The sequence below is a fragment of the Syngnathus typhle genome, linkage group LG5 (genome assembly GCF_033458585.1).
Source record: "Syngnathus typhle isolate RoL2023-S1 ecotype Sweden linkage group LG5, RoL_Styp_1.0, whole genome shotgun sequence".
Classification (NCBI taxonomy): Eukaryota; Metazoa; Chordata; class Actinopteri; order Syngnathiformes; family Syngnathidae; genus Syngnathus; species Syngnathus typhle.
In genome coordinates, this window is record NC_083742.1 from 8,944,518 (window position 1) to 8,967,698 (window position 23,181).

The window sequence follows — 23,181 nt, forward strand, 5'->3', positions numbered from 1 at the left end:
TGCCATAGACTGATGCATTACCTGGCTTGCAATCTCCATGCAGCCAGTTGTAGCAAGCCACACCATGCGGGCAGCAGTTAACCTTTTTTAAAAGCCAGCTCTTGAGAGCTGGGGTCAGTGCAGATGGCCCTTGATGCGTGATATGTTTTAGCAGATGAGGCTAACACTTGGATCTTAAAGACAATTATGCTTTAAAATCAATCACTCAGGTTACAGTACATGGTGGCTACCAGTGGACGCTATAGGAGTCAGACAAACACATGACCTCATTGTTTTGGGGGTGAGATATTTTCCATGCCTGGAAACAGGGAGCAATAAAAGTCCCCTGTGCGTTTTGTGGTTGAGGTGATTTTGAAGGGCTCCATATAAGAATAGGAACAACAAGAGAAATCTTGCTTTATGAGCTGCTAATGGTGCACAGGGGTTATTTCGCAAAGGGTGTTATCACTTTGGACAGATGGCACAGGAAGAATTTTTATTGTCAAATATCATCCAGCACAGCAACAGTTAAACTGTCAAGTCAGTTGACGATCGTCATCCATGTACTTTGTATATTGATTTTCGGGGGGGAAACATTGTGGAAAGTGTGACTGTTTGAGGTCTCCGTGAAAGACTAAAAAGGCTATGATAGAGGCACAAGATCGTGACTCATAATTTGCTTAGCAACCAAATTGAAATCTTATTTTTAGTGTGTACTACATCTTATGCCAGTTCAAGTTCATAATGTGATTTTAAACGAAGCATGAATCTCCTAGAATGGTCATCACTTACCATCCTTTTTTTACCCCCTCAGGTTTGTGAATCAGCTCCTATCCATTGAGGCCTGAAGGCTTTGATTCATGCCAGGTTTGCCTTACGTGTTCATTTTAGAAGAAATTACCCGTCACTGGTGATGAATAACCATTCAACTCTGTCACCTCTACATAAGAAACACTTGATTAATCAGAATGTGTGTGTGCGTGCGTGCGGGTGAAGCAGTGGAACAAAACTTATACACAAACAGGTAAAAATACAAGTCCCCACTTTGTCATACTTCAAATCAAGCTAAATTAATGTCTCAAATGCAGTTTTAATTTTTTAAATGCCAACCAAAGACAACTCTTGTTCGAGAGCTCAAGCCTATGCTCAGTTGCTGGCATGCTGAATGGAGCAGGAATTTTGATGCTTTGTTGACACACTTCAGTACTTAAGACTTCTCCACTGTGTGAATATATCCATTTATAGAGGGGGTGATTAAACCAAGGATGTCAAACTCAAGGCCTGGGGGCCCAGATACACTTAGCCACATCTTTTTATGTGTTCCGCAAAGACAAATTATGCATCAAAATTATGTCAACGCTAAAATTACCAATTGGTTTCACCTTTAAAAAAATAGAGATATAGCACTTTTTATTACCATTTATATTTTTAAAACATTTGAACAGTTTTTATTAGTATATATATATATATATATATATGTATGTGTATATATAATATGAGGCACTCATTTATTTGGGTTGACAATTATAATGGCCATTCAAAGGAAACTATGACTACGATACGGCCCGTGACAGAATGAGTTTGCCACCGCTGGAGTAAACAAACATGCATTAGATGAACGCTTGAAGTCATGATATGGTAAAAGGCAATTCTAATTAATCTCTTTTAGAGAGAGAGGGAGCCCTGAGTACGGTGCAATGGTGACGTCAACCCATTGCGCACCTTCTTCTCCAAATGAAACAATTATTCTTGCGACAGAGGACAAATCGTTAAGCAAAAGGGATAGCTAGTAGAGTGGCAGCAGCATACAAATTGAACCCATGAATATCAGGTAATACTTGGCAAACATCCATGTGCAAAGTGAAGTGTATATACCTGTCTCCTTCCTTGGCTATGTTAAACTTTGGGTGTACGTAAATCCTGCAGTGTCACATGATCTGCATTAATTGTTTAATTCATAAAAATATTTTTTTTCTAATTCTTCTATTTGTTTACCCTGACATATATAGTTGTATTTTTTTTCCTCTTCTAATTGGCAGTCAAATTAGTAACCACGTTTTGAGTGTTGCCTCTGCAACGCATTCGTTGATGAGTAAATATTTTAACCTGCCCAACAAGTGGCGGACGCCCAATGTGTTTTTATATCGATTGGGGATCGAGGAGAAAGGCTTCTACTATTTGTTCGGAGGGTTTACAGCCCAACAAGTGGTAGAAGACCAATGAGGGGCTCAAACCCACAACACTGAGATTAAGAGTCTCATGCTCTACCGACTGAGCTAACCGGGCTCCTGGTGCTGGGGCTTTGTTTCCTTTTTTTTTGTTTTTATAGGGTCTGGCAGTTTCAACATTAAAGTTTGTCTAACAAGTGCCAGACGCCCAATGTGGGGCTCGAACCCACGACCCTGAGATTAAGAGTCTCATGCTCTACCGACTGAGCTAACCGGGCTCCTGGTGCTGAGGCTTTGTGTCCTTTTTTTTTTTTAATAGGGTATGGCAGATTCAACATTAAAACTTGTCTACCAAGCGGCAGACGCCCAATGTGGGGCTCAAACCCACGACCCTGAGATTAAAAGTCTCATGCTCTACCGACTGAGCTAACCGGGCTCCTGGCGCAGAGGCTTTGTTTCCTTTTTTTTTTTTTTTTTTTAATAGGATATGGCAGATTCAACATTAAAACTTGTCCAAGAAGTGGCAGATGCCCAATGTGGGGCTCGAACCCACGACCCTGAGATTAAGAGTCTCATGCTCTATCGACTGAGCTAACCGGGCTCCTGGTGCTGAGGCTTTGTTTGCTATTTTTTTTTTTTTTTTTTATAGGGTATGGCAGATTCAACATTAAAACCTGTCTAACAAGTGGCAGACGCCCAATGTGGGGCTCGAACCCACGACCCTGAGATTAAGAGTCTCATGCTCTACCGACTGAGCTAACCGGGCTCCTGGTGCTGAGGCTTTGGTTCCTTTTTTTTTTTTTTTAATAGGGTATGGCAGATTCAACATTAAAACTTGTCCAACAAGAGTCAGACGCCCAATGTGGGGCTCGAACCCACGACCCTGAGATTAAGAGTCTCATGCTCTACCGACTGAGCTAACCGGGCTCCTGGTGCCGAGGCTTTGTTTCCTATTTTTTATTTTTTTTTTTAAATAGGGTATGGCAGATTCAACATTAAAACTTGTCCAAAAAGCGGCAGACGCCCAATGTGGGGCTCGAACCCACGACCCTGAGATTCAGAGTCTCATGCTCTACCGACTGAGCTAACCGGGCTCCTGGTGCTGAGGCTTTGATTCCCATTTTTTTTTTTTTTTTTAATAGGGTATGGCAGATTCAACATTAAAACTTGTCCAACAAGAGTCAGACGCCCAATGTGGGGCTCGAACCCACGACCCTGAGATTAAGAGTCTCATGCTCTACCGACTGAGCTAACCGGGCTCCTGGTGCTGAGGCTTTGTTTCCTTTCTTTTTTTTTTTTTAATAGGGTATGGCAGATTCAACATTAAGACTTGTTTAACAAGCGGCAGACGCCCTATGTGGGACTCGAACCCACGACCCTGAGATTAAAAGTCTCATGCTCTACCGACTGAGCTAACCGGGCTCCTGGTGCTGAGGCTTTGTTTCCTTTTTTTTTTTTAATAGGGTATGGCAGATTCAACATTAAAACTTGTCCAACAAGTGGCAGACGCCCAATGTGGGGCTTGAGCCTACAACCCTGAGATTAAGAGTCTCATGCTCTACCGACTGAGTTTACCGGGCTCCTGGTGCTGAGGCCTTGTTTCCTTTTTTTTTTTTTTTTTTATAGGGTCTGGCAGATTCAACATTAAAACTTGTCCAACAAGAGTCAGACGCCCAATGTGGGGCTCGAACCCACGACCCTGAGATTAAGAGTCTCATGCTCTACCGACTGAGCTAACCGGGCTCCTGGTGCCGAGGCTTTGTTTCCTATTTTTTTTTTTTTTTTTTAAATAGGGTATGGCAGATTCAACATTAAAACTTGTCCAAAAAGCGGCAGACGCCCAATGTGGGGCTCGAACCCACGACCCTGAGATTCAGAGTCTCATGCTCTACCGACTGAGCTAACCGGGCTCCTGGTACTGAGGCTTTGTTTCCTATTTTTTTTTTTTTAATAGGGTATGGCAGATTCAACATTGAAACTTGTCCAACAAGAGTCAGACGCCCAATGTGGGGCTCGAACCCACGACCCTGAGATTAAGAGTCTCATGCTCTACCGACTGAGCTAACCGGGCTCCTGGTGCTGAGGCTTTGGTTCCTTTTTTTTTTTTAATAGGGTATGGCAGATTCATCATTGAAACTTGTCCAACAAGAGTCAGACGCCCAATGTGGGGCTCGAACCCACGACCCTGAGATTAAGAGTCTCATGCTCTACCGACTGAGCTAACCGGGCTCCTGGTGCTGAGGCTTTGTTTCCTTTTTTTTTTTTTTTTTAATAGGGTATGGCAGATTCAACATTAAGACTTGTTTAACAAGCGGCAGACGCCCAATGTGGGACTCGAACCCACGACCCTGAGATTAAAAGTCTCATGCTCTATCGACTGAGCTAACCGGGCTCCTGGTGCTGAGGCTTTGTTTCCTTTTTTTTTTTTTTAATAGGGTATGGCAGATTCAACATTAAAACTTGTCCAAAAAGTGGCAGACGCCCAATGTGGGGCTCGAACCCACGACCCTGAGATTAAGAGTCTCATGCTCTACCGACTGAGCTAACCGGGCTCCTGGTGCTGAGGCTTTGTTTTTTTTTTTTTTTGTTTTTTTTTTAATAGGGTATGGCAGATTCAACATTAAAACTTGTCCAAAAAGTGGCAGACGCCCAATGTGGGGCTCGAACCCACGACCCTGAGATTAAGAGTCTCATGCTCTACCGACTGAGCTAACCGGGCTCTGGTGCCGAGGCTTTGTTTCCTATTTTTTTTTTTTTTTTTTTAAATAGGGTATGGCAGATTCAACATTAAAACTTGTCCAAAAAGCGGCAGACGCCCAATGTGGGGCTCGAACCCACGACCCTGAGATTAAGAGTCTCATGCTCTACCGACTGAGCTAACCGGGCTCCTGGTGCTGAGGCTTTGTTTCCTATTTTTTTTTTTTTAATAGGGTATGGCAGATTCAACATTAAAACTTGTCCAACAAGAGTCAGACGCCCAATGTGGGGCTCGAACCCACGACCCTGAGATTAAGAGTCTCATGCTCTACCGACTGAGCTAACCGGGCTCCTGGTGCTGAGGCTTTGGTTCCTTTTTTTTTTTTAATAGGGTATGGCAGATTCAACATTGAAACTTGTCCAACAAGAGTCAGACGCCCAATGTGGGGCTCGAACCCACGACCCTGAGATTAAGAGTCTCATGCTCTACCGACTGAGCTAACCGGGCTCCTGGTGCTGAGGCTTTGGTTCCTTTTTTTTTTTTAATAGGGTATGGCAGATTCAACATTGAAACTTGTCCAACAAGAGTCAGACGCCCAATGTGGGGCTCGAACCCACGACCCTGAGATTAAGAGTCTCATGCTCTACCGACTGAGCTAACCGGGCTCCTGGTGCTGAGGCTTTGGTTCCTTTTTTTTTTTTAATAGGGTATGGCAGATTCAACATTACAACTTGTCCAAAAAGTGGCAGACGCCCAATGTGGGGCTCGAACCCACGACCCTGAGATTAAGAGTCTCATGCTCTACCGACTGAGCTAACCGGGCTCCTGGTGCTGAGGCTTTGTTTCTTTTTTTTTTTTTTTTTTTTAATAGGGTATGGCAGATTCAACATTAAAACTTGTCCAAAAAGTGGCAGACGCCCAATGTGGGGCTCGAACCAACGACCCTGAGATTAAGAGTCTCATGCTCTACCGACTGAGCTAACCGGGCTCCTGGTGCTGAGGCTTTGTTTCCTATTTTTTTTTTTTTTAATAGGGTATGGCAGATTCAACATTAAAACTTGTCCAACAAGAGTCAGACGCCCAATGTGGGGCTCGAACCCACGACCCTGAGATTAAGAGTCTCATGCTCTACCGACTGAGCTAACCGGGCTCCTGGTGCTGAGGTTTTGTTTCCTATTTTTTTTTTTTTTTTTTTAAATAGGGTATGGCAGATTCAACATTAAAACTTGTCCAAAAATCGGCAGACGCTTAATGTGGGGCTCGAACCCACAACCCTGAGATTAAGAGTCTCATAATCTGCAGACTGAGCTAACCGGGCTCCTGGTGGTGAGGCTTTGTTTCCTTTTTTTTTTTTTTTTCATAGGGTATGGTAGATTCAACATTAAAACCTGTCTAACAAGTGGCAGACGCCCAATGTGGGGCTCGAACCCACGACCCTGAGATTAAGAGTCTCATGCTCTACCGACTGAGCTAACCGGGCTCCTGGTGCTGAGGCTTTGGTTCCTTTTTTTTTTTTAATAGGGTATGGCAGATTCAACATTGAAACTTGTCCAACAAGAGTCAGACGCCCAATGTGGGGCTCGAACCCACGACCCTGAGATTAAGAGTCTCATGCTCTACCGACTGAGCTAACCGGGCTCCTAGTGCTGAGGCTTTGGTTCCTTTTTTTTTTTTAATAGGGTATGGCAGATTCATCATTGAAACTTGTCCAACAAGAGTCAGACGCCCAATGTGGGGCTCGAACCCACGACCCTGAGATTAAGAGTCTCATGCTCTACCGACTGAGCTAACCGGGCTCCTGGTGCTGAGGCTTTGTTTCCTTTTTTTTTTTTTTTTAATAGGGTATGGCAGATTCAACATTAAGACTTGTTTAACAAGCGGCAGACGCCCAATGTGGGACTCGAACCCACGACCCTGAGATTAAAAGTCTCATGCTCTACCGACTGAGCTAACCGGGCTCCTGGTGCTGAGGCTTTGTTTCCTTTTTTTTTTTTAATAGGGTATGGCAGATTCAACATTAAAACTTGTCCAAGAAGTGGCAGACGCCCAATGTGGGGCTCGAACCCACGACCCTGAGATTAAGAGTCTCATGCTCTACCGACTGAGCTAACCGGGCTCTGGTGCCGAGGCTTTGTTTCCTATTTTTTTTTTTTTTTTTTAAATAGGTTATGGCAGATTCAACATTAAAACTTGTCCAAAAAGCGGCAGACGCCCAATGTGGGGCTCGAACCCACGACCCTGAGATTAAGAGTCTCATGCTCTACCGACTGAGCTAACCGGGCTCCTGGTGCTGAGGCTTTGTTTCCTATTTTTTTTTTTTTAATAGGGTATGGCAGATTCAACATGTAAACTTGTCCAACAAGAGGCAGACGCCCAATGTGGGGCTCGAACCCACGACCCTGAGATTAAGAGTCTCATGCTCTACCGACTGAGCTAACCGGGCTCCTGGTGCTGAGGCTTTGGTTCCTTTTTTTTTTTTAATAGGGTATGGCAGATTCAACATTGAAACTTGTCCAACAAGAGGCAGACGCCCAATGTGGGGCTCGAACCCACGACCCTGAGATTAAGAGTCTCATGCTCTACCGACTGAGCTAACCGGGCTCCTGGTGCTGAGGCTTTGTTTCTTTTTTTTTTTTTTTTTTTTTTTAATAGGGTATGGCAGATTCAACATTAAAACTTGTCCAAAAAGTGGCAGACGCCCAATGTGGGGCTCGAACCCACGACCCTGAGATTAAGAGTCTCATGCTCTACCGACTGAGCTAACCGGGCTCCTGGTGCTGAGGCTTTGTTTCCTATTTTTTTTTTTTTTTTTTTTACAGGGTATGGCAGATTCAACATTAAAACTTGTCTAACAAGTGGCAGACGCCCAATGTGGGGCTCGAACCCACGACCCTGAGATTAAAAGTCTCATGCTCTACCGACCGAATAAAAAAAAAAATCAGCATCCACATTCGTCCTCTGAAAGACATTAATTAACAAGTGTGTGAAGTGTGCAAGTTCTAACATGAGGTTGTAGGTGGATCATAGTATTTTTAGTGTAATTACAAAGTAAGCAGTCTTCTTGCTAGCACATGCCTCTGTAAATAAGGGTGGCTCTTTTGGAGAAGCTTTTCACTATTCAGACTTTGTCTCATACCATGCAAATCTGGTGTTATTTTTAAATAATTATTTTATGGTGTTTGGTGACACAGGTGTGGGCAGTGAAATGTGATGGGTTTGTTTCTTTGTCAGTGAGGATGGGTTAGTCAGTGGTAGTGAATTCTCCCCTTGCAAAATGTGTTGACGCCCTCACACACTCCGTCTCATTCTCACTAGATCGACTTTCTTCAGCACAAGCCTACCTGAGACCCAGACACCTCCTCCAGGCTCTGACATATAATCTGAGCCTGTCAGGGCCTTTATCAAACAGCATCAATGGGTGTGTTGGGCCTTTCTCTACAGTCCCTACAGGCAGCACGATACCTGCAAAACATTCCTCCGACACATCCCTGTGCAAGAGGCATATCGTCTGTCTTTTATGGCAGCTTTGCTTGAGGGTGAAGGTTAGGGGGAGGGTTCCTCCTTTACATGCCCTTTTATTTATGAAAGTTATCCTTACCTGGAATCGTAAAACAGCTTTGTATTTCATCTACTGAGATTAGTCACCAATGATAGTGCTATTCAACTTCAATATCCCTGCTTTGCACACTTCTTTTAGCTCAAACCTTGAAGGCTTTTTGCAGCTGATGACCTAGTGAGAGGGACTGAATCAAAGCTGCAGTTTCACTGTGCACATGACTCTAATCATACCACTCCTTCGAAAGTAATGTCTGTACTCTCATGAATTGAACTGCGTATGAGCTGAGATTGGCAGACATACCATTCAGTGACTGAGCTATCATAAACTAGCAAGGAGCCCAATTTGAAATAGCCACTTAGCAAAAAAGAAAAGGCCTACAGATCAAGTTTGCACGCCACCTGATCCCCATTACAAACAGGTTGACCAATGCTTAAACCTTCCATTATGAATTGTATTTGCATATTTGCAATGCTCTAATGGGGCATTAGATGTAGATAAATTAAACACACAGCTTTTACCAAGCTATGCTTTTCAAGAGTCCAGACAAACAATTAGCTAATTGAATTTCATGGTGGAGTGAATGCATCATTTGCGCTAAAAAGGACGTTTTCTATGGGCTCATCTTCAGCTGGTGGCCTCATGAAGATAATGATGTAATGCTTCGGAATCACATTCATTTGTGTCCTTGTGCTTTTCTCTTCTGCACTCTTGTTACCATGCTGCAGTCAAGTATCCAAAAGAATCTACTGTACACTATGTGTGCGTGCGTATACATGTCTGAGGTCTTAACACCTCTGTGACTCGTGTCTGAAATGCATTGCCTGGAGCAGCTAGGAAAAAAAATTGGTGAAACATATTTAGTGTTTTTTCTTGTTTTGATTATCCTGTTTCCTGTGCAGCCAGTAGGCATAACCATGATTGGAAACAAACAAAGAGTTCTCTTCAGGCTCCTTGGCCCATAGTCAGAATGGGATGTGGGCTCAACTTTGAGGACAACAGGACTGGCATTGAAGTGGGAAATTCCATTTTAACATGATCCCTTATAATTAAGAACAATTCTTCCTGAGCTGACTTTAGATTCTTAAAAGTAGAACAAGACTAAAACTAGCTGTAGTGGAGGATGTTGACCACAACGTCATTTAATCCTACTAGTTGAAGTGCAACTAGAAAAGTTGAGCTCTTGGAATGTGTGGTAATTGGGAGTGGTACTGAATAACATTCAAGGCCTGTCTCGATCTTCAGAAATGGATTTGTGTGAAAGTGTTTGTGCATTTTGATATGCTGTAATATGCGATTCATATTTTGAGTCCAGGATCCGACCGGCATTGACTTGTAAAATCTTTTGGAAGAACAGACGCACACTATCAAGTTCTGCAGCCATAGCAAGTGCCAAATCCAGGTCCAGAAAGTTAAACCCTACCACAGTTTAGGTTTAGCCACAGGTGCCGGAAGTCTCCGTGGAAGGGATTTTACTTTCTGGACCCAAGTGTTATTGATTAGAGTGAAGTTTGGGGATGGATATTTTGCAACAGTTTAGATACCTCTGCCTTCTCATAGAAGTAATTTTGGGCCTGCTATCTGCTTTTTCATGTGCGGTTTTTCTCTTCCGTGCATTTATGCTGGCTCCCGGCAGCGGTGGAATTGGGTGGTGCTCGGCAAAGAGGAAATTCAGACATTGACATTCCTCGCTACACAAGACTTACACCCACTTTACACTATATTTGTTAAAAGACAAAATCAAGGTCCTTGAACCAACCGACAAAGGAAAATAAACCATAGCAATGGTTGTTTTCCAGGAAATAGTTTTCCCTAACTGCATGTCGCACCACCCATAATTTTGTAACTGCCTGACATTTGAATTCTTTCTCAGTGTCAAAGAACTGCATTACTGAGGTATAATGTCAGGCGTGGGGATCATTTCTGAACTACTTTGCAATAAGCCTTCCAATTATCATTCGGCCATAACAAAGCAAAACACTCCTTAAGCAGTTTACTAATTAAGCCATCAAACACTTTCTGCGCTCAATTTTTTGCACCCTAGAAGGATAATATATTGATCACAAAAAAAGAAGTGTCACATCATGTAGACAAGAAATTGCCATGACAAGAAAAAGTACCAAAAAATGGTGCATATAGTAACTGCATGGATCATCCAAATTTGCTATAACAATGTAGGGTAATACGCTGGACTATCTCATTCTTTGTGCTCTGGAGACAAAGGACATTGTGTTTAGTTTTTAACTGTTGACTGCCTGACTGAGCTCGTGAGGACTCCTTGCTTGTGATTGTGTCAACAGAGTCCTTGTGAGGGGAGGTTGGTAATGCCTGGCACGGGCCATTAGCACCGTGCAAGTCTCCTGCTGCTTCAATGGACGATTTTATGGCCGTCAGCGCCCTCTTGTGTTTTCTAGCATCACATGAAGATGGAGTCTAGATTGAGAGTGAGAGGCAGTGTAGCTCATGTCAATCACAGAAATGATACAAAACATTTTTTACCCAATAATATAATAATATTAATATTTAGAGGGAGTGAATCCACCACATTTCTGGACTGGAAACGTGAGGGCAATTATTTTAAAATTCACCCTAGCTTTTTGTCTGGACTAAAGTTACATTCAGTGACGGCACCGCAGGGGCAAACCCCACAAATAATAGAGTTACTTTCCTTTCTAAGGTATTTTACACTTTTTATCAAAAGTATGTTTTTCCATTTTGATGTACAGCTTATGGGTCCCAAAAACCTGATACGTAATAATTTTTTAATAAAAATGGCAAATTTGGATGAAATTCAGTTTAGCCAGGCAGCACTACAGTAAAGACATAATTGCCTTACAATTGGAGGTTGTAAGTTGAGATCTTCTAGGGTTCAGCTTTTTTTCTCCCTTTAGTTCGTGACCAAAATGTTCCTTTGGTTAAGAGAGTTAAGGCAGGGTTAAGACTCTAAATCGGCCTTAGTTGTTAATGTGCGTGTGGATGCTTGTTTGTCTATCGTATGTGGCCACTGCGGTCCAGGGCACATACACTGCCTATTGTAAAATATAAAAGATTGAGTTTTTGTCTACCTTCAGCCTTTTGTGCACTCTTTGAGTGCTAATGAATAATTCAGTGGTTCTTCTGGTCCCATTGCAATAAAGCATCATTTCTTGCTGCACAGTTTGTGTCGCAGCATAGAACATAAATCAAGGGAAAGTGCAGAGCAGCCAGGAGACTCAAGAACCCTCTCGGTTCCCCTCCCCAACCCATCCCTCTCTCTCAACTGGGCACTCAGCGTTAGTGCTGGGCTGTTAGGCACTGTGCTCATTGCCTGCCATCACAGCACCTGCTTTTCTGCTCACGTTGCTTCACCTTCTCCTTCTGCTCAAACATGATGGAGATTGGACCAAGATGTCTCCATTTGATTCACTTGCTGGTTTTGTGTTTGTCTTTCTGCCTGCCAGGAGACACAAACACAAAAAAGGCCATCAAGATAGCCCGCTGTCCTGTGACCTGTTCTTGCACCAAAGATAGTGCTTTTTGTGTGGATACGAAGGCTATTCCAAAGAGCTTCCCACCTGGCATCATTTCTCTGTGAGTTGAAACTATTGTCTCCCTGCTCTTACTTGCTTGAAGTCATCAATGATGGAGTAAAATGTGTGTGTTTGATCAGATGAGGAAAACAGAGAGCATGTTGTTTTATTATGCCATGCTGTCTGTGTTTGTATACATTTGCAAATTGCTGACATATGGTAAGCATGGAACTCAGCAACATCTTGTTGCAATAGATTAGCTGTCTGTCCTCCAAAGATCACTCTATTAAATGAAATCCTACTGAACCCTTGCTGCAAGGGTAAGGGGCTGTTTGTTGAGAGCTTCTGTTCACGTGATGTGGACTCCAGTAGTGCATACGGAGTTCAAGACAAGAAGGAAAAGTGACCTCATTTTGCAAAACAGGAGTAAGAAATGATGTTGTGTGTTCCGGTTTGGAAAAGATTCAAATAATGACAGATGTGACCTGAAAAAAGTCAGGTCAAGAGTTGGGAATGAAACCTCATAAAGCCACATGACATTACACTTGTGAATTCTGGCCCTGCCAGTAAAATCAGCTGTTATATTAAATGTCTGCACAGGACAATGGTGAACGCAGGATTCACGACGATTCCTGAGGGAGCTTTCTCGCAGCTTCACCTACTCCAGTTTTTGTAAGTGTATGACAACAACAGCAGTGTTTTCCATCTGAAAGTGTGTGCAACAGAATCACTTTCTCTCAATGCCCCAAGCAATAATGTCAGATTTGCACACAGTTCATGCTGCGGTTTGTGATAAAATCGTTGAAAGCACTTTAGCAATGAAAGAACTCCAGCCACTTGAAATGAATGGCGTTTGAAAACAGTGGTGGCATAGCAAGAATACGAGTAGTGCTTCTGTCATCCCAGATAACTGAGTGCCTCAGTTGTGCCCTGACAAAGGCCTATTTGTCTGTCACATTCAATCATTTGTGTGTGTATTATTTATGTGTGCAAGCTTGCAGTTGTTTGCTCCATTTTTCAGTTTCAGTGATGACATTAAATGTATTGTGATGACAGTCGACTGTGCATTTTACTTGACCGGCTCTATTTTCGTGGATAGGCACGTCTTCACATTATTTATAATGTTTGTTCATATTTAATAAAATGTTGGTGAAAATATCCTCATGTCCAAAAACTTTGGTGCATAATCACAGTAGTTGACTACTATTTTTCCACCTATTTTTGTTGTGTTCATAGACTCTTGAACTCCAACACATTCGCCACCATTTCGGATGATGCTTTTGCTGGGCTGTCTCACCTTCAGTACCTGTTAGTAAAATTTCAATTTCTTTACTTGAAGTTTCTTTTGACAATTGGATGTGTTTAGATGGTAAGTAAAAAGTTAGGTTTATCAGAGACTGACTTTTCATGGCTTACTGATGCTTCCTCTGCATTTTTCACATTCGTATTTGTGGCTAATTAAAAGTCATTGCTAAATATTAATGCATACATCTGTAAATCTTTATTTTTTTTGTACTAGCTTCTAAAATGAGCTTTTTGTTCGTTTGCCTTGCATTGATAACACATAATCAATTGTGCCAAACAAGTAACTAGTTTTTCTATTTCAGGTTCATTGAGAATAACGAAGTCCAAACTCTCTCAAAATATACCTTCCGGGGACTAAAATCTTTGACTCATCTGTGAGTATGTCATCACTCCCGGCATGCCGTTTTGCAATATAAACTAGCTCATTTTTAGTATAGGGGGGGTCCTTGTTCTGAGCATTGTGAATGGAGGCGTGACATAAGAATATGTTGGCGTGAGACACGAGAAGGCACACTCAGTTGCTCCTTTGTCCATTTGTTTTACATTTATGGTGAAGAGTTCATCGGCGTGGAGTGATGGAAAACAGTGTGTGTGGCTCACGACGCTGCCTGTATGACCAGAACTTTGGCGTACAGTAAATTTAACAACAAAATAATTGTGTAAATCATCAAGTGAACTTTTTCAGATCCCTCTCAAACAACAACCTCCAACAGCTGCCCAGAGATCTGTTTAAACATCTGGACATCCTCACAGATTTGTAAGTGTTGACCTGTTGGAGTGATCCTGTCATGCTACTCTGCACTCAACTACTAAACTGACTCGGTCAATTGTTGAGATGACACTTTGTATCCGTGTTGCATCATTGGTTTCAGGGACCTGCGAGGAAACTCTTTCCGCTGTGATTGCAAGATCAAGTGGCTGGTTGACTGGATAGAAAAGACCAACACTTCTGTTCCTCCCATATACTGTGCAAGCCCTTTTGAATTTCAGGGTCGCAGGATCCACGACCTTACCCCAAGGGACTTTAATTGCATCAGTGCAGGTTTGAACGTTGTCATTTTCTGTTTGAAGAGAAAGTTTGCAGTTTATAATTTGCTCTCATTCTCTGTATTTTCTTTTTCTAGATTTTGCCATTTATGAAACGTTTCCTTTCCATTCTATGTCCGTGGAGTCTTATGAGTTTGGGGGAGATATGTTTGCTGTCTTCTCTCAGCCTGAATCAGGTTTCTGCACTCTTTATGTGTGGGATCATGTGGAAATGAAATTCAGGACATTTCAGAACATTACCTGTAAGTTATGGAGACAAACACGCCAAAAATTACAGTATTTTAGTTTGTCTATTTTCTCTTTTATCTGTTGTGCCTTTCTTATATGTGTTTTTGCAGCTCGTTCAGCTTTGTACTGCAAACCAGTAGTAATAAACGACACGCTTTACATGGTTGTGGCTCAACTTTTTGGTGGATCTCACATCTACAAGTAAGCTTTGCAAACCTCTGTTGCTATGTAGAAATTCTCTACTGGTTTTATGATTCCAACCTTCAAATAATTAGTGTGGCATGACATAACTCTACAAACAAATACTCCATCCATCCATCCATCCATCCATCCATCCATCCATCCATCCATCCATCCGTCTATCCGTCCGTCCGTCCATCCATCCATCCATCCCTCCATCCGTCCATCCGTCCGTCCGTCCGTCCGTCCGTCTGTCCATTTTCGTCGCTGTATGGACACGAAAATACTTTAGATGCTGTAGCTTTGCACAGATGTGTTTGTGAGGCTTTTTGTTCAAATTACAGGTGGGAAGAGGACCCTCTTCGCTTTGTGCAGATACAAGACATTGACACAACACGAGTGAAGAAGCCCAACTTTGTGGAGACATTCCAGCTCGATGGTGAATGCTATTTTGTAGTAGCAGACAGTTCGAAGGGCGGTTCAACCAGCATTTATCGATGGAACAGCAATGGCTTTTACTCCCACCAATCCCTCCATCCTTGGCACCGCGACACCCATGTGGAGTTCCTCAACGTCGGAGGAAAGCCTCACCTCATCCTCTCCAGCGCGACTCAACCACCAGTGGTTTACCAGTGGAACCGAAGTCAAAAGCAGTTTGATTTCTTCTCCCAAATCACAGAGCAAGCTGACGTGCAGATGGTCAAACACTTCTGGGTTCGGAAGGCGCTTTATCTTTGCCTCACACGCTTCATTGGTGACTCAAAAATTCTCCGCTGGGAAGGCCAGCGTTTCATCGAGATCCAGACTCTTCCCTCTCGCGGCTCCATGGTGGTGCATCCCTTCACCGTGGGCCTTCGGCAGTACCTTATCCTTGGGAGTGATTTCTCATTTTCCAGAGTGTACTTGTGGGATGATCTCACTCAGCGCTTTCAGCCGTTCCAAGAACTCAATATGAGAGCCCCAAGGGCCTTCAGCTTCATGTCCGTCGACAATAAGGACATAATGTTGGCTGCCAGCTTCAAGGGCAATTCTTTTGCCTACCAGCACCTTCTGGTTGATCTCAGTGCAAAATAGAAATGTGAGAGACAATGTGTTGTGCCAACAAAAAACAAAAACATGCAGGAGTATTCAGGCGCATCTCAATAAATTAGGTGTGGAGAACTTTATTTATTCAGGTTAAATAATAATTTATTTAGGAAGAGAGGAAAAAATCGAATAATGTATTACTGCTGCTGCTTATAGATAATAGATCCACCCACACGCACGCACGCACACACACACGCACACACACGCACACACACACACACACACACACACACATTCAATTATTAATTTGAATAATTTTAATGATTATAATTTACAGATAAATCATATACTGTATAACTAGTCTGGATGAGTTTTGCTTTTTGATTTAAAAAGTAAATTAAATTTTTCTACAATTGTAATTTATTGAGATGCACTTGCAGTGAGGTTTTGCTATTTCACAGGATGTTGTAAATGACTAACTTAAAAAAAGTTTAAAATATATTACTCATAATACCGCCTCAGTGCTATGCTGACTGAAATGCCAAATCACTGTTTCTACATGTATATTATTGTTGAAATGTATGTGCATTTATTGAATCAGCCACTAGAAAATTATGTTTCGTCTGATAACTGGTAAAAGTGATATACTGAATGTTATGCATGTAAACTTTTAAAAAGCTACAATTAGACTGGTCAACAACAGATTTGATAAAAGGTGGCTTTGTGTGTCCCTAAGCACATTTTGGCATTTTGATTTTTTTTTCCAGCACATCAGTTTTGAAAAATCGTATTTATTTATTTTTGCTTTTAAATTTGACTTTTAAATAGCTTGTGCATTGCCATTTACAGCTATGACAAGCATTTGGTGTGCCAGAGAAAACTCGGGCAGATATGAAAACCAAGGAAAAGGTTTTCTTACAAATCTGATTAAAAAATGAAAAACATGTCAACCATTGTTATCAGTCCAGCAGGTCTGAGTTTGGATGCTATATCCTTATGCTTGCCTAAAACCCCCCCAAAAAAACTTATTTTACAGTAATACACATTTGATTTAAGTGTCTTTAAATACAAGATGTTTGGAGGGGGCAAACAAATAATAGATTTTGTTTTCATTATATTTTTCAACCTTTATTTAACCAGCAAAAATCCCATTGAGATAAAAATATATATATATTTTGCAGGAGAGTCCTATTCAAGAGGGAGCACAGTTACACAATGAACATCTTACATTACACACATTGAATAAAACATTGCAAGCAGTTAGTCTGTACATTCCTATTAACATAGAGACTTGATTAATTTGCAGAATTTCAGTATTGAGGTAGAGTTTCAGTTAATTCCACCTGAAACATGAATCATAAAGTAGAAGTGTTGCGATAATTCAGTAACAGAGATTTATTTGCTTTCTTTTAGTGACGCGTTCCAAAGATGTGACGTCATTTGTAGTTGCCGTCTCCATGAAACCGCGTAGTCCGCCCTCGCTCCCCTGTTGTTTTCCCCCGTCTCCTGCATGAGCTTTCCGATGGGAAGCATGAAGATGCTACAAAATGAGGGAACGAGGAGTTTGCAAATAAATAATTAAAATGTACGAAGAGATCACCCATTCCCGGAATCTCAAACTGACACCGGAAGTGCTGCAACAAACATCCGCTGTTATAAAATGCACTAGCATTTACTATTAGAATGCCAACAAACATGACGGGCGCCGTCAAAACGACACTGCCTCCCGAATGGGACGACGACGAACGGATGGATTTTCTATTCTCCGACTTCAAGGAAAACCGCGACGTCAACACGATGGACTGGGACAGTAAAATAGACTTCTGGACGGCTCTGATCGTGCAAAGCTGCAGGGACCGCCGTGGCGTGTGTGTCAATCTGCAGGACCTCAACAAGACTTTCAGTAGGAAAGAAAAATCACCTCTGGGCTTGACGACTGTCATCCACTCCATGTCTAGGTAAATACTGTACTGTATGCTCCAATTTCCGAATTTTTTTGGGGGTGGGGGGCGGCGGCTAGTCTATAATATCTTCTCCCTATGCTCATGTTGTTTTTCTACGCATACTTTTTTCAGGTTCGTGCCAAACAATAAACTTGCATGTTATATTCTTTAAACTACATAAAGTACCCCTACATGTGAATTGTTGTTGGGCTATATGTAACTATATGTTCCTTGGCCCATGTCAGTCTTTTACAGTTAAGTCAATATCTGTTGCATACAGATCTGTGTATCCAAACAATACATCTGCAAAGTATTCACAGCACTTCACCTTTTCTACATTTTGTTATGTTAATACCACAAGAAAGTAGTAATACACTCATATATCTATTATGTTCCTTTTATGGTGCATGCCTATGATGATGCTTAGCTAACGTCAGTGCTTTTCCATTCCCTTGTCTGAGACTGTCACTTTGGATAGTTGCCCCATCTAACATGGCCGCCACGTCGGCACATGACTTAGCCTGCTCTTGTCTTACTGTACATCCGTGACAACAGCAGCGTAACCCTGAAATATGTGTACTAGTATGTGTCTGTTTATTGCGTCACAGTGCCAGTAAACAGCAACCAATTCCTGAGCTAACAGACTTTGACAACTACTGCATCAAGGGGTGGAATGACAATTAAATTGTGGTTCACTATATTTCCATTACACCTCATCCAGATGTGGGAAGCTTCAGAGGGAGTCTGAGTTTGCTGCCAATGTTGATTGCGGCTGGCTTTCCTGGGGTGTTGGTCTCCTGTTGGTGAAGCCTCTGAAATGGACCTTCTCCTCTTTGCTGGGAGGAAGCAGACTACTTTCGGAGGAGTCTTTTGTTGTCATCGACCTGGTTAAGGTGTGTTGCTCATCTTCTGTTTATATGCAGGAGAATCAGATTAGGAAGACACTGGCCATAAAATAATACAGATTGCAGATTGACAGAAGGTTGCACATTTTTGTAAGATTAAGTCCATGAGTGTGTTTTGATATCATTATTTCCTATTATTTTATTTCTTTTTGTAGCGTTCTCAATAAGGTCCCCTAAGTGGCTATTGGCATAACACGCTCCATTTACATGCTTAAGACATTACAAATAAATGCACATCTGAAATATAAATTCCCCCACCATAAAATCAAAACCCTGCACGTGCTTACGTAATTAATCATCCAGTGTCAGTGAAAGCACGGTGTTCAACTTTTTTTTACTGTAGGAGAGCTCCTGGCCTGCACAAATGTCTGTGCCAGTTGATCAATCACAAACAGATAAGGCTGCTATTTTCTACGTCAATGCTTTTTTTTCCCCCTGCTCACTCCAGTCTTTATTGTTCTTTCCAGGAGAAAGCAGCCGAAGTTCTCCGGATTTACCAAAGCAGTGAATTTTCAAATCGCTCCGTCATGTCATTTCAAGACCTGTGGACACTCTCCTCCAGCGTGTGTGCCGATGAAAGCACCCTATGCATGGCTCTTCTGCAGCTGCAGAGGGAGAAACACGTCGCGGTCTCCTTGCATGAGGGGGAGAAGGTAAACTTCAGAACTCATCACTCAACAAACAACCGCTCATTCTTCCCTTTCCTCCTAGCTGACATCTTATGTTTTGTTTATTTTGTATTTATTTACAGATTGTTAAATTTTGCCAAGCCGGGCAGAGTCGCGTCTCCAGTGTCAGTGATGTTGATATCGGAGTTTATCAGTTGCAGCGTAGTGAGAAACCGCTGATGGAGCATCTGGACAAACTGGGCCTGGAGGCTGATAAGTACATCCACTACTAATAACAGTTGCTCAGGGTTCAAGTAACGCGATTCAACAATCTAGTTTTTATGGTTGTTAAATTTAAATTTCACTTGGCTAGCAGTTTGTTTACAAATAATAAACAAAATCAAATGTCTATGCTGTGTCCCATTGACCCCTTTAAAATCTGTAATGTGACGGTATTTCAGTGCAGTTTCCCTACCACTATTGAACGAAGGGAGATATTTGAAAAAGTAAAGATATTGAAGGAATGATGATTTCATCACAATCCACTCACCGATGTATTTTATCAGTGTGAAATTCTATTTAGTTTAATTCTGTGGATACGCCATTGATTAAACAGTCGGCCCTCTCGTGATGTAGTCCTCATGTCTTTGTTGGACTTACTGCTTGGTCACCACTCACTGAGCATTAACACACACTCTTTAAGGCAAATTTCTTATCAAGCTCTTTTCTATTTCTTGTGTTCAGGTGCAGAAAAGAAGCAAGAGCTTTACTTCGAGAAGGGAAGAAAACACAGGTGAATGCTTAAGATGCTCCAAAACATGATTCAAGCCAAGAGCGAACAAATGAAATTCAGTCCATTTCGTGCTCCTTTTTATTGTCTCCAACAGGCACTGAGGTGTTTGAGAGGCTGTAAAAGGGCAGAAAAGAGAGCCGACAACTTGTTTGGGCAGCTAGAGTCTATTCGAGGCATACTGGATCGCATAGCCCAGTCGCACACCGATAAAATGGTAGACCGTTAGAAAACAAACAGGCTGAAAATCAACAGTCACACCAAGGGCTAGAAGTCTGTCTTGTTCTTGCAGGTTCTACAAGCTTATCAAGCGGGAATGGCCAGCCTCAGACTGTCTCTCAAGGACGTGACGGTGGAAGGTGCAGAGAGCCTTCTTGATCAAATCCAAGAGGCAAGTTCATTTGAAAACTTTGATTGCTTACTTTGGATTCAGTTGGACACATCTAAACAAAGCCTTTATCATTGACACAGTTATGTGACAAACAAGATGATGTGAACCAAGCCATATCTGGAGTATTCACCAGTGGAGGTACGTCAAATTGTCCTTTCCTCATAATCGGATCTACTGTACTGAGATTTTCAAATAATGGTCAGTTGTGCTTTCAATAAGGAGCGGTCTTATTTGCAGGATGTCTTAGAATCTTTAATTCGTATCTTTCCAAAAGGCTTTTATTTTGCTTACTAATCAGATTCCTAAACTCTGTTGTTTAAATGTCCTAAAAATGTCAACATTTATAAATAAGCATCACAACCCGCATTTGGTTGTCATTGCAGTGTTGGCTATATTATACTGTCAAGTCAAACATTTTTAGAAAGAAAATGAGATTTAATATCCATGGATTTTTTAATCACGTGTGACCAGTCATGTCTGTTAATCAGTGAAGTGCAGAATGACCAGTTCATAACCATCACAATGGAAGGGTGCCACTATTTGAGGAAGTGTTGTATTTGATCACTATTTGTTTTTGTAGATGATGACGAGTTGGAAGAAGAACTAAAATTGCTATTGGATGAATCCAACACGATTTCTGAGGTTCCAAGCGAGCCCCTGCCGAGCATCCCGGGTGACGACCTGTTGGATTTGCTACCTGCCGTCCCTGACACGGACATGAATGTCGGCACCAAGCACCTGGAAGAAGAACTCAAGCAACTGACTCTCTAAAGATAGAGATGGGCTGTCATTTTCCATCACTTTGCAAAGGAATTATAAGCATAAATGTTAAAATGATTTTTTTTTCCTACCCATGTAGGATTTCTGCAGCACAAGAAATGAAGATTTTTGCATAGTTAAGGCAAACAAAGTGACCTGGAATTGTTACTATGTAAAGCAGTTACCTAGAAGCGAGAGTAATGCCAAAGTTGTTACAAAATCAAGACCGGTAGAAAAGCATTTTCCTTCTTTCAGTCTAAATTCCTTTGCAGTGGGTGCATGCCAAAGAAGAAAAAAAACGATGCTCTTATCTGGATGTGAAGCCTGTGTTAATTCAAAATTTCAATTTGTCTCTGAAATACTGTATGCTCTTTGATATGCTTTTAATTCATTTAGAGTGTTTTTGACAAAGAGAAGCAGTTTGTCCTTGAGTGTATGTATAGTTTTTGTGAAGATTGTCATGTTCTTCCTGTCTTAATTTTGTTTGCCAAATGTTTCATATCAAACCACACGCATTGCTCGTGTACTCGACCGAGAAGATAGTTTTACGCAAAATAGTTTTTTTGCCAATAAAATGTATTTTAATCACACTGATGGTTTTGGTCAGCTTTATGTCAACGTAAGTCAGTGCTTCTCAATTATTTTCTGTTACGCCCCCCCCTAGCAAGAAGAAAACTATTCGCGCCCCCCCTCCCCACCGTGACTATCCTAACTATTTGAGAAGCACTGGCCTAGGTGACTGATTCACAATTTGGTTTTGTCTGATATCAGAGATTAAATAAAGAAAACCAACTGGCTGATTGATTTGTTTTAATTGAGAGGGAAAAAAAACAGCAAAAGCATTTCACTAGCTGACCAGGAGATGGCGACAGCGTGGCATCTGAAGACCATGGATTGTTTGTTCTGCTATAGCCTAGGTGACTGATTCACAATTTGGTTTTGTCTGATATCAGATATTAAATATAGAAAACCAACTGGCTGATTGATTTGTTTTAATTGAGAGGGAAAAAAAACAGCAAAAGCATTTCACTAGCTGACCAAGAGATGGCGACAGCGTGGCATCTGAAGACCATGGATTGTTTGTTCTGCTATAGCCTAGGTGACTGATTCACAATTTGGTTTTGTCTGATATCAGATATTAAATAAAGAAAACCAACTGGCTAATTGATTTGTTTTAATTGAGAGAAAAAAAAACATCAGCAAAAGCATTTCACTAACTGACCAGGAGATGGCGACAGCGCGGCATCTGAAGACCATGGATCGTTCTGCTATGCCGGTTTAAAAAAAAAAAAAAACGTAATTAGCTAGGGGTCAAAGGTCAAAGTTTACGGTTCAAAGTTCACCCAGGGGTCAAAGGTCGGTTCAAAGTTCACGGGGTCATGTGCACATTTTCGATTTTCAACTAGAGTTGAAAGTTCAGGGTTCAAAGGTCACCCAGGGGTCACCACGGGGTCACCGCGGGGTCACCGCGGGGTCACCGCGGGGTCACCGCGGGTTCAAAGTTCAGGGTTCACTTTTTTTTTTTTTTTTTTTTTTTTTTTAGGTTAACCTTTATTTAACCCAGTGCTTCTCAATTATTTTCTGTTACGCCCCTCCCTAGCAAGAAGAAAACTATTCGCGCCCCCCCTCCCCACCGTGACTATCCTAACTTGTCTTGTAAGTCGTAAAATGTTGCACTGTCGCAAACGTGACAGAAGTAAAAATGAGAGCGCCACTGCCCCCTGCTGTAGTAAACGCGCAATTACACTTTATTCTAGTACTGCCAAAAAAAAAGCCTGTTCCCCAGGGTCACACGCGCCCCCCCAGGAATAGCACCGCGCCCCCCAAGGGGGGCGCGCCCCACTATTTGAGAAGCACTGACGTAAGTGGTGGATGCTTCACTCTTTGCCAGCTTTAAAATACTCATTTTCAGGCTCTACATAGCTTTATAGTATTAACCACCAGAGGTCACCGGTGTGCGCTGCACCAAGTCAATCACTTGTTGTTTTTTTAACTTTGACTACTTTGAAATTAGATTTTTCACTCATTCGTGGAATTAAATACTGATAGATTAAAAATTAGAATTAAAAATGCAGTCTTCATTGTCGTC

At 41.9% G+C, this 23,181-nt stretch overlaps 2 protein-coding genes and 32 non-coding genes across 35 annotated transcripts; 2 read left to right on the top strand and 32 right to left on the bottom strand.

Moving 5' to 3' along the window:
• Positions 1–2,192: 2,192 nt before the first annotated feature.
• On the bottom strand, positions 2,193–2,265 carry trnak-cuu (transfer RNA lysine (anticodon CUU)). The gene has a single exon. It is a non-coding gene; the product is annotated as a tRNA-Lys (tRNA).
• An 87-nt stretch (positions 2,266–2,352) lies between these two features.
• Positions 2,353–2,425, bottom strand: trnak-cuu (transfer RNA lysine (anticodon CUU)). The gene has a single exon. It is a non-coding gene; the product is annotated as a tRNA-Lys (tRNA).
• An 85-nt stretch (positions 2,426–2,510) lies between these two features.
• Positions 2,511–2,583, bottom strand: trnak-uuu (transfer RNA lysine (anticodon UUU)). The gene has a single exon. It is a non-coding gene; the product is annotated as a tRNA-Lys (tRNA).
• A 92-nt stretch (positions 2,584–2,675) lies between these two features.
• On the bottom strand, positions 2,676–2,748 carry trnak-cuu (transfer RNA lysine (anticodon CUU)). The gene has a single exon. It is a non-coding gene; the product is annotated as a tRNA-Lys (tRNA).
• Positions 2,749–2,840: 92 nt separating this feature from the next.
• Positions 2,841–2,913, bottom strand: trnak-cuu (transfer RNA lysine (anticodon CUU)). Its single transcript has one exon. It is a non-coding gene; the product is annotated as a tRNA-Lys (tRNA).
• Positions 2,914–3,001: 88 nt separating this feature from the next.
• trnak-cuu (transfer RNA lysine (anticodon CUU)) lies at positions 3,002–3,074 on the bottom strand. Its single transcript has one exon. It is a non-coding gene; the product is annotated as a tRNA-Lys (tRNA).
• Positions 3,075–3,168: 94 nt separating this feature from the next.
• Positions 3,169–3,241, bottom strand: trnaq-cug (transfer RNA glutamine (anticodon CUG)). Its single transcript has one exon. It is a non-coding gene; the product is annotated as a tRNA-Gln (tRNA).
• Positions 3,242–3,333: 92 nt separating this feature from the next.
• On the bottom strand, positions 3,334–3,406 carry trnak-cuu (transfer RNA lysine (anticodon CUU)). Its single transcript has one exon. It is a non-coding gene; the product is annotated as a tRNA-Lys (tRNA).
• Positions 3,407–3,496: 90 nt separating this feature from the next.
• Positions 3,497–3,569, bottom strand: trnak-uuu (transfer RNA lysine (anticodon UUU)). Its single transcript has one exon. It is a non-coding gene; the product is annotated as a tRNA-Lys (tRNA).
• A 248-nt stretch (positions 3,570–3,817) lies between these two features.
• On the bottom strand, positions 3,818–3,890 carry trnak-cuu (transfer RNA lysine (anticodon CUU)). The gene has a single exon. It is a non-coding gene; the product is annotated as a tRNA-Lys (tRNA).
• A 94-nt stretch (positions 3,891–3,984) lies between these two features.
• trnaq-cug (transfer RNA glutamine (anticodon CUG)) lies at positions 3,985–4,057 on the bottom strand. The gene has a single exon. It is a non-coding gene; the product is annotated as a tRNA-Gln (tRNA).
• Positions 4,058–4,145: 88 nt separating this feature from the next.
• On the bottom strand, positions 4,146–4,218 carry trnak-cuu (transfer RNA lysine (anticodon CUU)). Its single transcript has one exon. It is a non-coding gene; the product is annotated as a tRNA-Lys (tRNA).
• An 85-nt stretch (positions 4,219–4,303) lies between these two features.
• On the bottom strand, positions 4,304–4,376 carry trnak-cuu (transfer RNA lysine (anticodon CUU)). The gene has a single exon. It is a non-coding gene; the product is annotated as a tRNA-Lys (tRNA).
• Positions 4,377–4,466: 90 nt separating this feature from the next.
• Positions 4,467–4,539, bottom strand: trnak-uuu (transfer RNA lysine (anticodon UUU)). Its single transcript has one exon. It is a non-coding gene; the product is annotated as a tRNA-Lys (tRNA).
• An 87-nt stretch (positions 4,540–4,626) lies between these two features.
• Positions 4,627–4,699, bottom strand: trnak-cuu (transfer RNA lysine (anticodon CUU)). The gene has a single exon. It is a non-coding gene; the product is annotated as a tRNA-Lys (tRNA).
• A 94-nt stretch (positions 4,700–4,793) lies between these two features.
• On the bottom strand, positions 4,794–4,866 carry trnak-cuu (transfer RNA lysine (anticodon CUU)). Its single transcript has one exon. It is a non-coding gene; the product is annotated as a tRNA-Lys (tRNA).
• Positions 4,867–4,960: 94 nt separating this feature from the next.
• Positions 4,961–5,033, bottom strand: trnak-cuu (transfer RNA lysine (anticodon CUU)). Its single transcript has one exon. It is a non-coding gene; the product is annotated as a tRNA-Lys (tRNA).
• An 88-nt stretch (positions 5,034–5,121) lies between these two features.
• trnak-cuu (transfer RNA lysine (anticodon CUU)) lies at positions 5,122–5,194 on the bottom strand. Its single transcript has one exon. It is a non-coding gene; the product is annotated as a tRNA-Lys (tRNA).
• An 85-nt stretch (positions 5,195–5,279) lies between these two features.
• trnak-cuu (transfer RNA lysine (anticodon CUU)) lies at positions 5,280–5,352 on the bottom strand. The gene has a single exon. It is a non-coding gene; the product is annotated as a tRNA-Lys (tRNA).
• An 85-nt stretch (positions 5,353–5,437) lies between these two features.
• trnak-cuu (transfer RNA lysine (anticodon CUU)) lies at positions 5,438–5,510 on the bottom strand. The gene has a single exon. It is a non-coding gene; the product is annotated as a tRNA-Lys (tRNA).
• Positions 5,511–5,595: 85 nt separating this feature from the next.
• trnak-cuu (transfer RNA lysine (anticodon CUU)) lies at positions 5,596–5,668 on the bottom strand. The gene has a single exon. It is a non-coding gene; the product is annotated as a tRNA-Lys (tRNA).
• A 92-nt stretch (positions 5,669–5,760) lies between these two features.
• On the bottom strand, positions 5,761–5,833 carry trnak-cuu (transfer RNA lysine (anticodon CUU)). The gene has a single exon. It is a non-coding gene; the product is annotated as a tRNA-Lys (tRNA).
• Positions 5,834–5,922: 89 nt separating this feature from the next.
• trnak-cuu (transfer RNA lysine (anticodon CUU)) lies at positions 5,923–5,995 on the bottom strand. Its single transcript has one exon. It is a non-coding gene; the product is annotated as a tRNA-Lys (tRNA).
• Positions 5,996–6,252: 257 nt separating this feature from the next.
• trnak-cuu (transfer RNA lysine (anticodon CUU)) lies at positions 6,253–6,325 on the bottom strand. Its single transcript has one exon. It is a non-coding gene; the product is annotated as a tRNA-Lys (tRNA).
• An 85-nt stretch (positions 6,326–6,410) lies between these two features.
• On the bottom strand, positions 6,411–6,483 carry trnak-cuu (transfer RNA lysine (anticodon CUU)). The gene has a single exon. It is a non-coding gene; the product is annotated as a tRNA-Lys (tRNA).
• An 85-nt stretch (positions 6,484–6,568) lies between these two features.
• trnak-cuu (transfer RNA lysine (anticodon CUU)) lies at positions 6,569–6,641 on the bottom strand. Its single transcript has one exon. It is a non-coding gene; the product is annotated as a tRNA-Lys (tRNA).
• An 89-nt stretch (positions 6,642–6,730) lies between these two features.
• On the bottom strand, positions 6,731–6,803 carry trnak-uuu (transfer RNA lysine (anticodon UUU)). The gene has a single exon. It is a non-coding gene; the product is annotated as a tRNA-Lys (tRNA).
• An 85-nt stretch (positions 6,804–6,888) lies between these two features.
• On the bottom strand, positions 6,889–6,961 carry trnak-cuu (transfer RNA lysine (anticodon CUU)). Its single transcript has one exon. It is a non-coding gene; the product is annotated as a tRNA-Lys (tRNA).
• Positions 6,962–7,054: 93 nt separating this feature from the next.
• trnak-cuu (transfer RNA lysine (anticodon CUU)) lies at positions 7,055–7,127 on the bottom strand. Its single transcript has one exon. It is a non-coding gene; the product is annotated as a tRNA-Lys (tRNA).
• Positions 7,128–7,215: 88 nt separating this feature from the next.
• Positions 7,216–7,288, bottom strand: trnak-cuu (transfer RNA lysine (anticodon CUU)). The gene has a single exon. It is a non-coding gene; the product is annotated as a tRNA-Lys (tRNA).
• Positions 7,289–7,373: 85 nt separating this feature from the next.
• On the bottom strand, positions 7,374–7,446 carry trnak-cuu (transfer RNA lysine (anticodon CUU)). The gene has a single exon. It is a non-coding gene; the product is annotated as a tRNA-Lys (tRNA).
• A 95-nt stretch (positions 7,447–7,541) lies between these two features.
• Positions 7,542–7,614, bottom strand: trnak-cuu (transfer RNA lysine (anticodon CUU)). The gene has a single exon. It is a non-coding gene; the product is annotated as a tRNA-Lys (tRNA).
• A 4,036-nt stretch (positions 7,615–11,650) lies between these two features.
• lgi3 (leucine-rich repeat LGI family, member 3) lies at positions 11,651–16,663 on the top strand. Of its 2 annotated transcripts, XM_061278642.1 has the most exons (9): positions 11,651–11,971; positions 12,511–12,582; positions 13,147–13,218; positions 13,518–13,589; positions 13,901–13,972; positions 14,088–14,257; positions 14,340–14,504; positions 14,601–14,691; positions 15,015–16,663. In XM_061278642.1, exons 1-9 carry the CDS (start codon positions 11,769–11,771, stop codon positions 15,742–15,744), a joined length of 1,647 nt encoding a protein of 548 aa, XP_061134626.1. In that variant the 5' UTR covers positions 11,651–11,768; the 3' UTR covers positions 15,745–16,663. The 2 variants fall into 2 exon arrangements, with proteins under 2 accessions (XP_061134626.1, XP_061134625.1); XM_061278641.1 differs by having other exon boundaries at positions 14,340–14,691.
• Positions 16,664–17,168: 505 nt separating this feature from the next.
• chmp7 (charged multivesicular body protein 7) lies at positions 17,169–21,682 on the top strand. The gene is made up of 9 exons (XM_061278991.1): positions 17,169–17,654; positions 18,361–18,532; positions 19,012–19,197; positions 19,296–19,429; positions 19,897–19,945; positions 20,040–20,159; positions 20,235–20,333; positions 20,414–20,471; positions 20,914–21,682. The coding sequence occupies exons 1-9, from the start codon at positions 17,380–17,382 to the stop codon at positions 21,102–21,104; spliced, it is 1,284 nt and encodes a 427-aa protein (XP_061134975.1). The 5' UTR covers positions 17,169–17,379; the 3' UTR covers positions 21,105–21,682.
• The last annotated feature ends 1,499 nt before the right edge of the window (positions 21,683–23,181 follow it).

Bases quoted from the DNA above. Each gene is read 5' to 3' on its own strand.
- lgi3 (XM_061278641.1), top strand. From the start codon at position 11,769: ATGATGGAGATTGGACCAAGATGTCTCCATTTGATTCACTTGCTGGTT. The intron at 11,972-12,510 runs GTGAGTTGAAAC...ATGTCTGCACAG, and splicing joins CCACCTGGCATCATTTCTCT to GACAATGGTGAACGCAGGAT. The intron at 12,583-13,146 runs GTAAGTGTATGA...TTGTGTTCATAG, and splicing joins CTTCACCTACTCCAGTTTTT to ACTCTTGAACTCCAACACAT.
- chmp7 (XM_061278991.1), top strand. From the start codon at position 17,380: ATGCCAACAAACATGACGGGCGCCGTCAAAACGACACTGCCTCCCGAA. The intron at 17,655-18,360 runs GTAAATACTGTA...CACCTCATCCAG, and splicing joins GTCATCCACTCCATGTCTAG to ATGTGGGAAGCTTCAGAGGG. The intron at 20,334-20,413 runs GCAAGTTCATTT...TCATTGACACAG, and splicing joins TTCTTGATCAAATCCAAGAG to TTATGTGACAAACAAGATGA.